At 42.8% G+C, this 16,270-nt stretch overlaps 1 protein-coding gene across 1 annotated transcript in view; it reads left to right on the top strand.

Moving 5' to 3' along the window:
- The window catches only part of FRMD3 (FERM domain containing 3), a 251,414-nt gene that overhangs the window by 199,914 nt on the left and 35,230 nt on the right, over window positions 1–16,270 (top strand). Inside the window, exons 11-13 of the mRNA XM_081266586.1 lie at window positions 5,333–5,407; window positions 5,707–5,775; window positions 14,141–14,265. Coding sequence (XP_081122712.1) covers window positions 5,333–5,407; window positions 5,707–5,775; window positions 14,141–14,265 — 269 coding nt within the window. The remainder of the gene's footprint in view (window positions 1–5,332; window positions 5,408–5,706; window positions 5,776–14,140; window positions 14,266–16,270) is intronic.

Below are 16,270 nucleotides of genomic sequence, written 5' to 3'. Positions count from 1 at the left end.
TTCCTGTTTACTCCGGATCCCAGGGATCCCCAGCACAGACTTAGTCACCATTTAAGAGCTTCTTTTATACCATGTGTTGTCTAGGTGCCACCAGCTCCAGGGGGCTGGAGCTCAGTGTTACAGGTTACTGGTTCATTGAAAGGAAATCTGATGCTTTAAAGGAGTCAGTAGCTCTCTGGTGTCTTCAGTGCTAGGCACCGAGGCCCAGTGGAAGCACAAATGATCCTCCCTGTCCCCATTTAATATGGAATTACGTGCAGGGGATAAAGGAAGTCCCTAATTTCTCATTGGGAATTTGGGGTGCTAGAGGAACAATAATATAAGAAAGGATAAATTGATCCCAGAAAAGCTTCCTCCATTGGTACCTCGCCCACTTTATCAAGCACCTGAATCACCAGGAGATCTTGTTAAAATGGAGAATACGGTTTCCAGGTGATGCTATAATACTATAAATGCAGGTCCACAGACTACATATTTAAGTAATAAAGTTTTAACTGGAGGTTCTCACTCATGACTACTCATTAGAACTACCAGGGGGAACCTTTAAAAGACACCAATGGCTGGATCCTTGGATCCGACCCTACTAGAATCATAATCTAAGTTTTCACCAAAACTTGTATATAAATGTTCATAGTAACATTATTCATAATAGGTGAACAAAGTGGAAACAACCCAAATGTTCAAATGACCAAACAAAAGGAACAAACCCCCCTCCCCAGGAAATAAGATCAGGGCTTTGCTGTGCCAGATGAAACCATTAAAACACATAGTGCCAGGTGGTCAGAGCTGGAGGCGGGGTCAGGTATTTACTGAGGAAGGGGTCAGAGGAGTGGAGAAAGCAAGAACAAAATGTGGCATATCCACACAATAGAATATTATTCGGCCATAAAAAGAAATTAAATACAGATACATGGTATAACATGAATGAACCTTGGAAACCTTATGCGAAGTGAAGGAAGCCATTTTACAAATATTATATATTATATGATTCTATTGGTATGAAATGCCAAGAATAGGCAGATGCACGGAGACAGAAAGTAGAAGACTGGTTGCCTAGGGCTAAGGGTGGGAGATGTAAGGAGAGGAAACAAGAATGACTGCCAGTAGTCACAGAGGGGTTCATTTTGATCAAAATGTTTTAGTATTCGATGGTGATGATTAATTTTTGATCCTATTTTCAGGTGTGTGAATTATACTAAAACCCACCAAAGTGTACAATCTAAAAGGGTGAGCTTTTTGGTGTATGGATTGTACCTCAATACAGGTGTTATTTTGAACAGTGTGAATCTGGATGAGGGCTCTGGTTTCGGTGGTGATAATGGCATCCCAGATGGTGCTAATGTGTATCTGTAGGTTGAAAACTCTGCTGTAATCTGGGGGTTTTACAAAGAGGATCCCTGGGTCAGCACTAGCACCTCCAGGAACTTGTTTGAAATGCAGACTTCTGGGGTCTGCCTCAGACTTATTCAATCAGAAACTTGTGCTTGGAAAAGGGTGATTCTGATGCTCACTAGAGTTTCAGAGCCTGTCTGGCTCAGCCTGATTTTTAAAATACTAAAATCAGACAGATCTGAGTTTGCAGCCTGGTTCCTCAGCTTTTATCATGTGACCATAGGTAACCTTTCTGTGCCTCAGTCTCCTTAATGTGGTCTGCTTCCTCCTGGGGGAGAGCTATGAGGATAAAACAAATTAATATGTTTAAGGTGCTTTGGATGGAGCATGGCCCACAATAAGGGCTCAATAATAACAAATGTTGTTATTATTACTCCTAAACCATGGGAAACATTGAAAAAATGGGAAATGTGTTGTTAATTTTAGAGGTGGCCTCTTGGAATATCAACCAGTGTCCTAGCATCCAACACTGACTTCCATCCCCAGCCCCTGGAGTAGCAGGTGCCAGGGGAGAAATTGGAGACCAGGGCCCAGGGAGGTCAGTCCTGCAGAGAGTACCTGGGTTTCCCTGTAAGGTCAGATGCCTGAGCTTAGTTATGCTTCTGGCTTGAGATTTTGATGGAGAGTTGGGGGTGGAAGTGAGAGAGGGTAGACAGAAAAGAAGGCAGAAAGCTGAAGGAAAGTGAGCTGCTGTTCCAACTGCCACCTCTCCCAGCAGGCCCCTATAGCCTGATTCATTCCACTGCACTGGGTGGGAAGAGGCTCTTCTCCTGGGCTTGCTGGTGATGGTAGAATCTGGTAGACAGAGGGTCTGGAACGTGTAGGCTGGAGTTAGGGCTCTTTATTTTCAGTGTTTACAAGGTGGTTCCCTCTGGGGATTTGGGGGATTGGCTTTGGTAGCTTCTTACCCTGCAGAGGTTTAGAGAGTAGTATTATGGAGGAAAAGAGTGAAGGCAGGTGGAAAGGAAGGGAGGAAAACTATCACATGACGACATAGTACCTGCTATGTACTTTCAAATAATTGAATCTCATGTACCCCTCCTCAGAGCACTATGAAGTAGGTACTATGATACCCTCTTCCTTTAGAAATACCTGGAGAAACCGAGACTTAGGAAAGCTACATGATGTGACCAAGGTTCTGGGCTATTGTTCTTTCAGGTGAAATTCATCTCTTGGGTTATCTGAGGGAAGTCTGGGGAGGCAGAGGTTCTCAAATGCAAGTGGGCTGTCTTGGAATCACCTTGGGATATTTGATTAAAACACAAATTCCTCTCCAGACCTACTGAATCACAATCACGAACGATCAAGCTGGAGAACCTCTGTTTCTAAGACTTGCTCCAAGTGGGGCTTTTGCCCCGTCATGTTTGGGAGTTAGCATATTGGGTTTGTTTAGCTTCTCCACTCACCATTTCACCTTTCTTGTTCCCCTATTCATTCCCCTCTTTCCTGTGGCATTTGTTTTCCAATTCCTGGTGTGTTTATGTTGTTTGAGCTCTTAGATTAAACTCCCGTTAAATTCCATTGAGGATATCAACTGAGGCATCCCAGGAGCTACCCGGGCATTTGAGAGGGCAGAGAATTGATGGCGACTCTCTCCAGCAAATTGAATGACACAAATAGTCATCCAGGAGAATCAGCTGCTGGGAAGAAGCCAATGCTTTCTCCTCTCCTCTCTTCCTGAGTAGACAGCCATTGGCTTTCTCTGTGAAATGCATCTTTTAACTTGCTTTTCCTGGGTTGCTCTGAGGGTTTTCTGGAAAGACAGTGCATAGCCACAGCCTCCCTACAAGAGGCCATCCTAGGCCTAAGAGGAAGGTCGTGGCCTCCTCACAGGGCCTGGAAAAGACAGAGCTAAGGCTGAATGGGTGTCAAGGTAGCTGCCACCTCTCCCAGCAGGCCCCTATAGGGATAGCTGGGAGATTGACTAGTGTGCTAACTTTAGGGGTCACTTCTGTAAAACGGGCCATGTTGAGTTTAAATTTCCAAAACCCATTTAAGGCTCTGAATCATTTACTTTTTAGCAGACCACTTTGCCTCAAGATCCTTAGGGACATAGAATTGAAAACATTTAAAAATTATAAAGTGGTTTCTTAAAGGCTCTCTCCTTCTGCCACCTCTGAGGGTATGGGAATAACAGCCATGCCAAGAGGAGATGGGGACAGCAACGGTCCTACCCTTAGGCTTCAATAGAGAAGGTGGGAGTAGAGATGGAGGTGGTGCAGATGGACTTGGAGCAGGTATGTCCTCACAGAAGCCAGAGGACCCAGCTTGGACCATCTAAATGTGTTTTACTGGGCCTTTTTATCCTCTCAGTTGGGTGTGGTCTCCTGTCCTATCAGGACCCTCCAAAGTATGGATCTCAGGATAGAGGGGGAGAGAGAAATGGGCAAGTTTTTTGTTGTTGTTGTTTGTTTGTTTTTGCAAAAGATTGTTACTGTGGTTTTCTATTGTTCTTTGAATAATGTCCCAATTCCTTAACAAGGATGACTTAAGGTCTGGTCCTGCAAAATTGGACTCTCTCTCTCTTTTTCCAATCATTCATCTGCACATTCACTTTTCTTTCTTCATTAGAAAATTGTGGGGTGGGGGAGAAAGAGAGAGAGAGAGAGGGAGGGAGGAGAGAAGAGAGAGAGAGGAGAAAGAAAGAAAGTGTGTAGTAATAACTTGGGGAAATATACTAGGTCTTCTTAGTTCTGCAAATGCTTAGGCCGAGGGCTTTTGAGCTTTCTGCCCTTCTGCCAGGCACCCACCACCAACCACCACAGTCCCCAGGTTAACACCTTCTAGCCCCTGAATCTCTGCTCTAGTGTCCTTTTCTTTGAACACCTTCCCTGGTCTCCCAGAGCAGATCAGTCCTTCTCCCACATGTTGTCATTGTAACTTTTCCTTCATAGCAAGCCAAACAGCTTGTCATTTACATTTATTTACATGGCTACTAAATTTAAATTCATTTCTCCTCTAGATCTTGCACCCCATGAATGCAGAGAGCATGTGTCTTCCCTGGGCTTAGCTTGGTGCACAGATCAAGCAGGGTCAGTACTCACGAGCCAATGAGTGAAGCTTCAGGAGGCTCACAAGTGGCGACTACTGCCTGCCTAGAAACTTCTAGCCATAGCCCTGGCTCTGTGGGTGTGTTTATTCAGAATCCTATAGAACATATTTGTTTTGTATGTGTTTTAGAGATTTTTTGTGACTATTGATATTTTAAATCATCCCAAACTCTGGGAGACCTTTTGGATTAATTACATAAGGCTTAAAGGACCTCTGCAGAGGTATCCCCAGCTGTCAGGGCAATTTTAGGGCCCTATGTTCAGTCTCAGGGCAGTCCATGTTCTTGGCTGTTTTTCAGTGTTGTTCTGTTCTTTTTTATGAGTGTGGCTCAGAGGTGCTGAGTCAGTGCTTGTCTGGGCTTCTTGTCCCTCGTGTATCTTAGTCATCTGCTGGAGTGGAGTCTTTGAAAGGGCACTGGGTCATGGTGAAACAGAAGCCAGTGACCATGCTTGTGGTGACATGGCCCCTTGTTCCTGCCTGGGCAGTGTGCAGAGAGTTCTTTGTAGCACAGAATGGTCTTTGTTGCCAGAAAGCTGTTTTCTGTTACAATATTGACACAGAATCCCTTTTGATCATCAATATTGCCTAGTTCGTTTTGTAGGCCATTAGCTACTAAGAGATTATAAAATCAAACATATGGGCCATGACCAGAGTTCAAAAAGAATGAAGGGAAATGGCATTGGAGGATATCAGTGATGGCATCAGATTTAATACAAGAAAAAGTATTTTTTTTTGTAAAACTTTTCTTTCAGTTCCTATTTGTGCATGCTGAGTCACAATATAAAATGTGTTTCTTGCTGTCAAAATATCTGATTACCACAGTTCTACAGTAATGTCCTACTTGGATTTTTCAATGTTGTTACCCACTCTGCCTTGCTTTTTCTTAAAGGTATGCAAAATCCAGTCAGATCAAGACAGTGTCAAGCAGCAAGATATTTTTTAAAGGAAGTAGATTTCGATATAGGTGGGTATCATTGATCCCATTGCAGTTGTTGGGGTTGGAGTGGGGATGGCTATTTACATTTGCATGATTTGCTCAAAAATAAGTCCAATTAGATTTATGCTCTTCCATTCATTTCCACTTCATTGAGCTCTTATGCTCCCAAAAGACCCTTGACCTCCATACTAGGTTCCCTTTGTAGAATAAGAGAAGGAGCGAATACTTAGAGTTGTCTCAGACCACTGTGAAATTTTAAAAAAAAGTAATATGTGTTCTCTCTTCCTCTGAGCATCTGCACATACCTGTATTTTTGTCTTTCACAGTGGTAAAGTTGCCAAAGAGGTGGTGGAGGCGAGCTCCAAAATCCAGAGGGAGCCTCCAGAGGTACACAGGTGAGTGGGTTGGTCCCCTTTGGTTCAGGCGGCTTCAGGGATGGACAGAGGGATTTAAAAGCTGTTTTTTCCATGGACTGTGAAGGTATCTCAGTGGTAGAGCACCTGCTTAACACTGAAAGAAAAAAAAGAAAAAGCAAATTCTGATTTTTTCAAATTCTTGATAATACCCTGTGTGTAATTTAAAAAATTAAATTAATTAATTTTAAACTCTTTAACATCCCTAGAAATCTCCCTTTGACAGATTTGGCTGGGTTGTGGCATGAGTGCAGCTGGATTCCTTTTTGAGTCACTTACTTTGGGAAGAGATGTTAATTAGATATGGAGTATCATGTGAGCAAGCAGGATGCCTGCTATCTCTTGGCCAAGCTCTGGTGTTCTGTCCTGTTAGAACTGCCTAATTTGCTGTCTCCTTCATCAGATGTGGTCAGTTCCCATTGGCTGGACTCCTTTAGACTATTTCACATGAGGGAAGAGGCTCAGATGAGCCCTTTACTCTCAAGGGCCACCTACAGGAAGGAGGGTCTAGTTGTTATCAGTTTGAGGGTGCACATCTTCATTAAGGTGACTATCTAGGGTAATTTTTAAGAATTAAATATTGTTTTGACCAAACTGAACTTTGCACCACCACAATTTACACAACCTATTGAACATGTTCAACCTCAAACATGTTAAATATCTTAAAGCTAAACATTCATATCATGGTGCTTCCCCCCCTTTTAAGGCAAGACCATCGTGAGCCAAATTCCTTAGTGAATTCCCCACATGCTGGTTGGCACCTGTCCTTCTTTCTCCATCTTTGGAACCCAGAGGTGTTTCCTTTATGCCCAGGATTGCTGAGTCTCTGCCATTTCCAGGGTGCCATGTAAGCTGGGTGCCACTTCTTGTCCCTCAGGGTTGTGGGCAGGAAGAGGCTGCAGTCCCACAGAAATGAGGGTAGGCCAGTCTGGCAAGGGTACCTAACTGGCACTTCTCTCCTCTCCCAAAGAGGGGCACAGAACCACAGCCTACAGGAGATCCTATGCAGATGTATACAGATTATAATTGAACCCTGCTTGCAGTGGCCTGGTGGAGAGCTGTCACATGCATGTATAAAACCAGTACTTCGTGCTTTAAGAGGCAGGAGAAAACTGAGGGGCTGGGGAAGGTGGAACAACTTGGCTGGGGGCACCTCATTGTAATACCTGAACATATGATGGCCCACCCATCAATGAGTTCCTCCCCTGCCCTAAACTGTGATCATTCAGCACAGTGTAGAAAAGAAGCAGCAGCATTGATAAAACACATCATTTCAACTTATCCAGAATCTTTGCCTTGGAAATAATTTCAGACCTCACCTAGTTTTATTGCTTCCGCTCATTGACAGACTTGGACAAGTGAAATGATTTATCCAAGTCATATTTGGTGCCGCAGATGCAGGTCTAAAGTTCCAGTGTCTTGCTCGTGAGATCTGAGCTCTTTTCTCTCTGGTGCTTGCCACCTTTGTTGTCCTCTTAGAAGGTAGTAATAGAGGCAGAACTACTTCCAAGAGGCTCTGCTTTGGTTTACTTCTTCCAGCTTGAAGTCTGAGTATTTGATCTTTTTAAAAAATAAATAAATAAACTTGATGCTGGGGAGTTCTTTTGTTGGTAAAACAAACAAACAAACAACAACAACAACAACAACAACAACAACAACAAAACACCAGGAAACTTTTTGAACACAAACTTTCAGAGAGACATATTCCTCATCATAAAACTTTCCAAGAGTCTCATAGTTACCATCCATGAGAGGTCAATGAGATCAAAAAAGAATATTTTGAAATACTTCTCTTATAAATTGAGGTTTTCATAATTTAAGGAAATCAAGACTTCCTAGCTCAGGGCTTCTCAAGCCTTAACTTGCACAGGATCACCTGGGGATCCTTTTAAAATCAGATTCTGATTCAAAAGGCCAAATGATGTTCAATAGTCTGCATTACTAACAAGCTCCCAGGTGATGGCCATTTGGCTGGTCCATGGACCACACTTTGAGTAGCTGTTGTCTCCGGTGGTATTAGGGTGAAGGGAGCAGCTTGGCCAGAGTGAAAGCTTTTCTTGGAGGGCACTGAACCACCAAAAAGGGGCTGGAAATGAATACAGCCTGAGGCATCAATCAATTCCATTTCTCTTTTCTGGAATCTTTTAAAATCCCCCAAGATATTACTACAAACAAGGACTCACAGGCTTTTGAGGCCTGATTTTCATGCTCTTTCTTTGTCTTCTACCACCCTCTTTCATCTGTATGTGAAAGACTACTAAGTTCATATCCTCAGGAAGCCTCTCTTGTCCTTGGTTCTTTGTCAGAATCCCTTAAATCTCTGACAGTACTGGGAAGAATTTGGTTAATGTAATGGTTTTAAACAAAGCAAGCTCTGGGAGGCAAAAGCTCTGTCCCTCTTTGTCCTCTCCATATTCTCCATTTCTTAACCCAGTGCTTGGTGTATAGTAGAATGCAGCACTTGTTTGTTGAATGAATTCATGAACTTCGAGGGTAACAGTAGCACCCCTGTTATTTTCTTTTGTGGATGAACTGTATTCTCAGCCCCATTATTTTTTATTTTAGATCTGAAGTCTGTCCAAGATGCTGCACTGTCAAACTTCACCTCTCCAGAGGCAGCATTGTGGTCAGAGCAGTGATGATATGTGATACTTTCCTGTTGGCAAATTCTCTTTCCCAGCAAGTAGCCAGCTGCATGGTAGAAAATTGTTTGTCTTAGACAATTATTTTATTTTCAAATTATTTCAGCTTCTTTGTTATGGCTGTCAAATAATGAGCTCTTCTCTGATGGTGGGCATCCAGAGATGACTGTTAGTATAGAATGGTGATGATAAGGCTTTAATTAAGCATCTTTCCTCACCCCTGAGATTCTACTCGTCAAACAATGACAGGTTCATGGACTCCTACTTCTGAGGTGTGTGTACAGAAAGACAGAAACAGACTGAGAATAATGTCTTGGAATTTTTCTTGTTCTTCAAAAAAAGGAGCTGAAGTTAACTCTGATGTTAGGTCACTGATCATTTATTGATGAGAAGATCCACAAGCAAAACTCTCCTGGGATGGTTACTGGGTAGAATCACTCTCCCGATCTGACACAGGCTGAAGCTCACTGAGCACAGGGCTGACTGTGCCAGTCACCTGGGCATGACAGCCACCACCAGGCTTCTCACAGGCAGCATTTATATCTGAATCAAGCACATTAGTCTTGGCTGTATTGCTTCCCAGCTTATAGCCTTGGGTAAGTCACTCAGCTTCCCAAATCATCAGTTTGCCCAGGTATAAAATGAGATTTATGTATTGCTTTTCCTAGATTTTGTTGGGAGGATTATAATTCAAGTATTTTGAAGTTATAAAACCACACAATTGTATGTTTTGATAGTGTTATCATCTCTTATCCAAAAATGGGAAGGTAGGATCTGAAAGACACATTTGTGTTAGTATTCCTGTGGATGAAGTTTTTGGAGGCTTGCTAGCAAGGCCAGCATTCCAAGAAGTGGTGAAAGAACTTCTGCAGCTTCATTCTACCTCTCTATTTTATGCCACCATTTTTGGGTCCTGAGTTTATCCATGTAAGTGTTACATAACCCTGGTTTCCTTATCTGTAAACATGGTATTTTTTCATGCCTATCTTAAAAGCATATTTGAGAAAAACCAGGAGGTAAGTTTAATACAAACCATGTTTTCCAGCATTAGAATCAACTTGCAGTTCCCAAAGGAAACCTTTCAACTTTAATAGCGTTCTTTGTGGCAGTCTTCTAGGAGACTTTTTTAAACCTGAATGGGCTACAAAGTGGGTCAGGCCTTTTTCATAGTCAGCTAACGGACGGGTGGATTCTGAGAATGGAGTTACCTGACCTGTGTCTTGGCCTGGCCTGGGGAGACCCAGTCATAGAACCAGTTACCTCATGACAAGGCTTGGTGTTTTAGTCAGCTTTACACCACTATGACCAAGTGACCCAGCAAGAACAGCTTAGAGGAGGAAAAGTTCACTTTGGCTCATGGTTTCTTAGGTTCTGACCCTGGGCTGCTGACTCCACAGCTCTGGGCCGGAGGTGAGGCGAAGGGTGCCATGGAGGAAAGCAGCTTTGGACATGGCAATCAGGAAGAGGGACAGCTCTGTTCACCAGGGACAAAAAAATATAAACCCCAAAGTCATGCTCCCAGTGACCCACTTCCTCCAGTCCACTCCATCTGCTTATAGTTACCACCCAGTCAATCCATTCAAGTAGATTAATCCACTCATCAGGTCACAGCTTTCATAATCTCATCATCTCACCTCTGAACATTCTTTCATTGTCTCACACATGAGATTTTGGGGGATATCTCATCTCTAAAATGTAACACTGGGTGTCTCCAAGGATTCATGTTATAGAGCTGTGGTTCTGGTGCACTGGTGTTGAGAGGTGGGACGTTAGCAGTGGGGCCTTGTTTGGATCATGGAGGCCCTGTGTCTTTAGTTAAGTTATATAACCTCATCGTCATCTGTAAATATGGTATTTACCTTACCTATTTTACAAGTATACCGAGAAAGAAAATGATGAGAACAAGTGTATACAAATCACTTTCTTAGCTAAAAAAAAAAAAAAAGGCCATTCAGAGTCTGGTATTATATTATCATAGAACAACTGTGCTCTTGAGCTCTCACAATAAAGAAGCCTTGGCACCTTTAAAAGTCTGCAAAGAAGATTAGAGTTAATGCTGCCACAAGCCAAGGAATATCTAAGGCTCCCAGAAGTTGGAAGAGGCAAGGAATGATCCTCTCTCGTAGGCTTTAGAGGGAGTACGGTCCTGGAAATTCTTGGATTTTCTATTTCTAAACTCCAGAATTTTGAGCAAATAAACCTAATGTTTTAAGACACACACACACACACACACACACACACACACACACACACACACATACACACACACACAAATCTGCAAAGGGAAAATGAGGTGAAAAAAGGAAATTTTAGACTAAAGGAGGTGGGTAGGTATACTAGTGCATTTGAGCTGCTATAACAAAATATCATAGGCTGGGTGGTTTATAAAGAAGAAAAAATATTTCTCTATTTTTTATAATTTCTTTCTTTCTATATTTCTCTATAACAAAATACCATTGGCTGGGAAGCCTATGATCAAGGCACTGGCAGAATAGATGTCTTGTGAGGGTCTGTTTTCTCACAGATGGTGCCTTCTTGCTGTGTCCTCACATGGTAGAAGGCAAAAATAAGCTCCCTCAGACTTCTTTTAAGGCCCTACCTCTTGGTACCATCACATTGGAGGTTATTTCAACAAATGAATTTTAAGGGGACATAAGCATTCAGACCATAGCAGTGGGGAAAGGTAGGAAACTTGGATTTGTTTCCTCATTTTGCTTGCTCTGTCCCCCAACCTGTCATAATATCATGGTTTGAAGCCCTGGATTATTTGTGCTCCAGGGAAATCCCTAGTCATAGCCACCTTTGTGTTTATCTGAGTCTAAATAATGTTCCTCTCCGTATTCTGTTACTGGAGAGTCTCAGGGTTGTAATTCCCTACAAGTACCATCTGGTCAACCCTGGGCAGATCTCTAAGCCCTTGTAGTAGCTATGGGCCTTACTATAGTGGAGCGCCTGGGGCCTGTGAGTGTAGGGGCTGAGCCAGCATCTTCCTGACCATTCAGTGTTAAGGATGACCCACGTCTTGAAAGTAAATCTGTCCCAAAACCAGCCATTTGCTGGTCATTGCAATATTGGTTGAGGCAGGAGGATGCTTGCAGTCTTCAGCCAGAGAATGTTGGGAGGAGGACTGATGGGCAGTTAAAGACTCTTCATAAAGACTTGCTAAGGGCCCATCATTGTAGCATAAACAGTGATTTTTCGGAGATAAGAAGAGTTGCCAGCTTAAGTGGTTGGCATGGTCAGTCATGGGGCAGAACAAATCAGGGTTGTTTTGTGCAAGAAATTAATATATGGGTGTTAGGGTTTAGATGTGAGGTGTCCCCCAAAAGCTCATGTGTGAAACAATGCAAGAAAGTTTAGAGATGAAATGATTGGGTTGTAAGAGGTTTAACCTAATTAATGAATTAATCCCCAATAGGGATTAATTGAGTGGTAACCGAAAGCAGGCTGGATGTGGCTAAAGGAGATATGTCTCTGAGGATTTTGCCTTTAGGGGATTTATTTTGTCCATGAGGGGGGTATTTTCTTTCTCTCTCTGCTTCCTGAGGCTATGTTCCCAGCTGCTTTCCTCCTCTATACCCTTCCCCATGATGTTCTGCCTCATCTCAGGAGTTATGGAGTTGGCCATCTATGAACTGAGATCTCTGAAACCATGAGCCCCAGAATAAGTTTTCCTTTTTAAAATTATTCTTGTCAGGTCTTTTTGTAATAGCAGCCAAAAAGCTGATTAAAACAATGGACATCTCAGAAGTCAGAAAGCTAGAAAATCCATGCAAAGAATAGCAATATGTTGCACTAGGATAGACAGAATCACAGTCATTAATGACCACAGGGACAGAATAAATTCCATGAAAACGCAAAAACTGAGAACCATTGACAATAAAGAAGGAATCTCCTCCCTCCTCCCTCCTTTTCCTTCTTCCTTCTTTCCTTCCTCTCTTATCTTGCTCCCCCCCTCTTTTTCCCTCTCTTTCTTCTCTTTGTAAGAGTTTCTCCCTCCCTATTTTTTTTCCTTGTAAACTCTACCATACTCACTAGGACTTGCCTCAGGCATCAGTTCCCCTGCAAGGTCCTCCCTGGCTCTCCCCTTACTCACCAGGATCTGGTGCCCCTCCTTAGTACTCCACTGGGACCCTGGGTCATCAGTCTCCTTCATGAGATGTGTGTTTTTCCAATGGTGTCTATAGCACATCAATGACTCATGAAGTGAAATAATGGTCAAGGCCAGTATTTCAAACAAAATAAAATAGATTTAAAAAAAAAAACGCAAATCACACATAGCTGTGGGTAAACACTCATAAAACACTTATTTTCCTTGTGGGCCTTCCTGCATTTCATAATGCAGTTCTCAGAGAAGAAAGTTTGAAAATCCTGGTTCTGGACAGTGAGTTGCTTAAGGCGGCAGGGGAGCTATACCCCTGCCAGTACAAGGCAGACCTTCATACCCGTTAGCTATATTGTAAGTGGCTGAGGAATGAGGTAAGCAAAGGACTACGTGATTAAGCAAGTCCCTATAAATTTCTTCCAGTTAGTTCCATCTGTTAATTCAAGATGTTAAAAGACATCCTGTTCCTCCCCTCTTCATCCCAGGTCTAGCTCAGGCTAGAAGGCAGTCCCTCCACCAGGCCTAGGAGCACCTATGCCAGTCTGAAATGACAACATGCCAAACCAGGATTACACTTGGTTTACTTTGGCTTTAAACCTGAGCACCCTTAACACAAAGACAAACAAGACACCTTAGGGCAGACAGAGATGGCCAGGTCAGCCCTCTCTGCCCTTACGGTGCTTACTGAGGCAGGGAATGCTCAGTACACCAATGACTGCACAGAGACAGAGGTGACATGCAGATAGCTGTGAAAGAACAGAGAGCAGTATGAGAAAGTGATAGAGGGAGGGAGGGAGAGAGTGAGTCTTTGTCTCTGTTGTCAGGAGCCATCCAGGAAGGCTTCAAAGGGCAGGAGACATTTGACAACATCTTAGAAGGAATTGTTGGTTCTGGTTTTGACAGGAAACGGGAGGGGAAGGGTGCCAGTCATCCACCTGCAGGTCCCTACCTCCTTGTCTGGCAGGACAGACAGCTGGTCTCCTTGCAGTAGGCAGTGCAAACAGGCTCCCCAGCTGTCAGGCAATAGTTTTGATGGACACCTAAACAGTTTCCTTGCCATCTGCTGTTGCCATAGCCACTGGTGTGAATGTTCCTTCCCAAAGGAGGAACAGACCTGGATTTCATAGCTGGCTGGTGAGAAGGGTGAATGGGAATATTAATCACTGGACATCCAGCTACAGAAAGATAGCTTGTAGCTGTAGCACATCTGTGCCATCCATCTGGCAGGGTCTTTTGGTGCTTGTTCTATTCCTCTGAGCCACACCCTTCATTCACCTTTCTGCATATCTAGTTCAGTGATAGCTGACACCTATGTTTCCTGTATCTTCTTAAGATGTTCACATCTTCATCTGACATTCCCAGGTCTGATGGCATCTGGGGAACTACATTTTCTTTTCCTGGGTTTCATTGGAACACATAGATGTCTGTCAGGATCTTAAGGGCAAGAAGGGTGGTGGGTCTTGAGTTTTATGTCACCTTTATTTCTAGCTTAATCCATTGTGTGTGTCTAGAGGCACTTCTCAGCTTGGGTAGCCCTGAGAGAGAAGGGGTTAGCACTCACAAAGGACATCAACTCGGTTTGGCTTTTGTCTGTTCTCAGAGTCAGCATTACTCAGAGTCGCAGTTCCCACTCCTTGAACAAACAGCTCATCATTAACATGGAGCCCCTGCAGCCCCTTCTTCCTTCTCCCATTGAGCAGGAAGAGGAACTTCCCCTGGGTGAAGGTAAGTCAGCCACTTCATTCTAGAGATCTGCTTTGGAAGAATGAAGAAGCACCAATTTTATGTATGCTGGGAAATGGGTTGAGTCAGGGGCCTCAGTGAGTCATACACTATGTTTTAGTAAATACATTCTTTTTCAGTCAGAAGTCTGTGTGATATTGGGAGTTCTATCCATTTTTCTTGGAAGTTTTACTGGTACAAGTATTTCTAAGATTGCATGGGAAAACAGTAATGGTGTTGGACCTAAACTGTACAATGTGGTACCCACTAGCCATGGAGGCTATTTAAAATCAAGTTTAAATCCATTAAAGTTAAAATTCCAATTCCTCAATCACACTACCCGATTTTCAGTTCCTAGTGGCCACGTGTGGTTGATGGCTGCCATACTGGAATCTGAGGCTGAGAACATTTCCATTATTGTAGAAAGTCCTCTTGAAAGGTGATGTTTTCTACTCCATCACAGTTCAGTTGGTGGTTATAAAGAATTCTCCACAAGTATCTCTGTGCTGCTCATCCTCTTTTTGCCTCAGTATTTTTCTAGTCTCTTTTCCACAAGCACCTTGTCTAATAGTTTTGATACAGACTAAATACATGGTGCCTACTTTAACCCCCAAACCATTATATTTTTTAAGATGATAATATGTGTGCTGATAGACTCATTCTCTTCCCTTTCCTCCTGACCCTTCTATTGCTCCTCTTTTTCTTCCTTCTCCTTCATGAGAGAAAGGGAAAAATCTCACCGTACATGGTAAGGCAAATCTCAGATTCTTACTAACCTCAAAGTAAACCAAAAACAAATGCACACAAAATAAGTTTTTCTGAATACAAATATAGTACGCTTTTCCTTAACTTTAATACAGTATTTTTTTTTGTTTTATCATTAAAAATGTAGATACTTGGAAATGTAAGAGGGCAGGACTCCTTGTCCCTGAAATATCACCTTTACCCCAGTCTCAAATCAAGAATTCCTTCCACAAAAGCTTTTTGAGTTCTTAGTAAGAGTTTGCCTTGGAACACAAATACACTTGAGAGAGGCAGAAGTAACCAACTCACACTGAAATGTGAAGAATTTTACTAAATATCTTTCTGAGAGAATGCTTTGATGGTTAGAAGGGGAACTGAGGAACTAGATACCAAAAATACCATGGTAGAGAGAAAGCGTGAAACATATGGAGAATGGGATCTCAGAAGATGCCTTCTGTATCCAGCTGGGCCACAAGATATGGTAATTATGAGAACAGGCTGGCTATAATGGCCTTTTTAATCTGTCCTTCCAACTAATGCTGTAAGTTCCACAGTAAAATACTTTTCTTAACCATGAGTCTCTGGATCCATGTTGCTTTTCTCTCTCTCTCTTTGTGTATGTGTGTTTTGCAAATGAAAGAAAATGTTTTGTGTTTTTCACTTCTTTTCATTTCTGGTTACTGATGATTTTATGGGCTTCATCCCATATTCCTGAAATATTGCTTTGAGGGAAAAATCACTTTTTCTTAAGGTTTATGATTATTTCAAGGTAGAATGAGAGAGGACATGACTAATGCAGTAAATAATGGGAGAAAGAATAGCGTATGCATGAAATTGTGACTCCACATTATCTGCAAAAATGGAGAATAGCCAGGTGTGGTGGCACACACCTCTAATCCCAGCAGTGGGGAGGCTGAGGCAGGAGGATTGTGAGTTCAAAGCCAGCCTTAGCAATTTAGTGAGGCCCTGAGCAACTCAGTGAGACCCTGTCTCTGAATGAAATCTAAAAATGGGCTGGGGATGTGGCTCAGTGGTTGAGCACCCCTGAGTTCAATCCCCAGTAACAAGAGAGAGAGAGAGAGAGAGAGAGAGAGAGAGAGAGAGAGAGAGAGAGAGAGAGAGAATAAATAGAAATAAAAGTTGTTACACCAGACAGGTTGAATGGTTGGCAAGGGGAATACAAAACTCTAGGCCATTTCTGAAGTTCCCCTAGGACATGAAGAGGAGGCTGGGTAAGCTTTACTCTGAACCTGTCATCCCATTC

This window comes from Spermophilus citellus (assembly GCF_964194105.1).
Source record: "Spermophilus citellus genome assembly, chromosome: 2".
Classification (NCBI taxonomy): Eukaryota; Metazoa; Chordata; class Mammalia; order Rodentia; family Sciuridae; genus Spermophilus; species Spermophilus citellus.
This window is presented reverse-complemented; position numbering and strand designations above follow the sequence as displayed.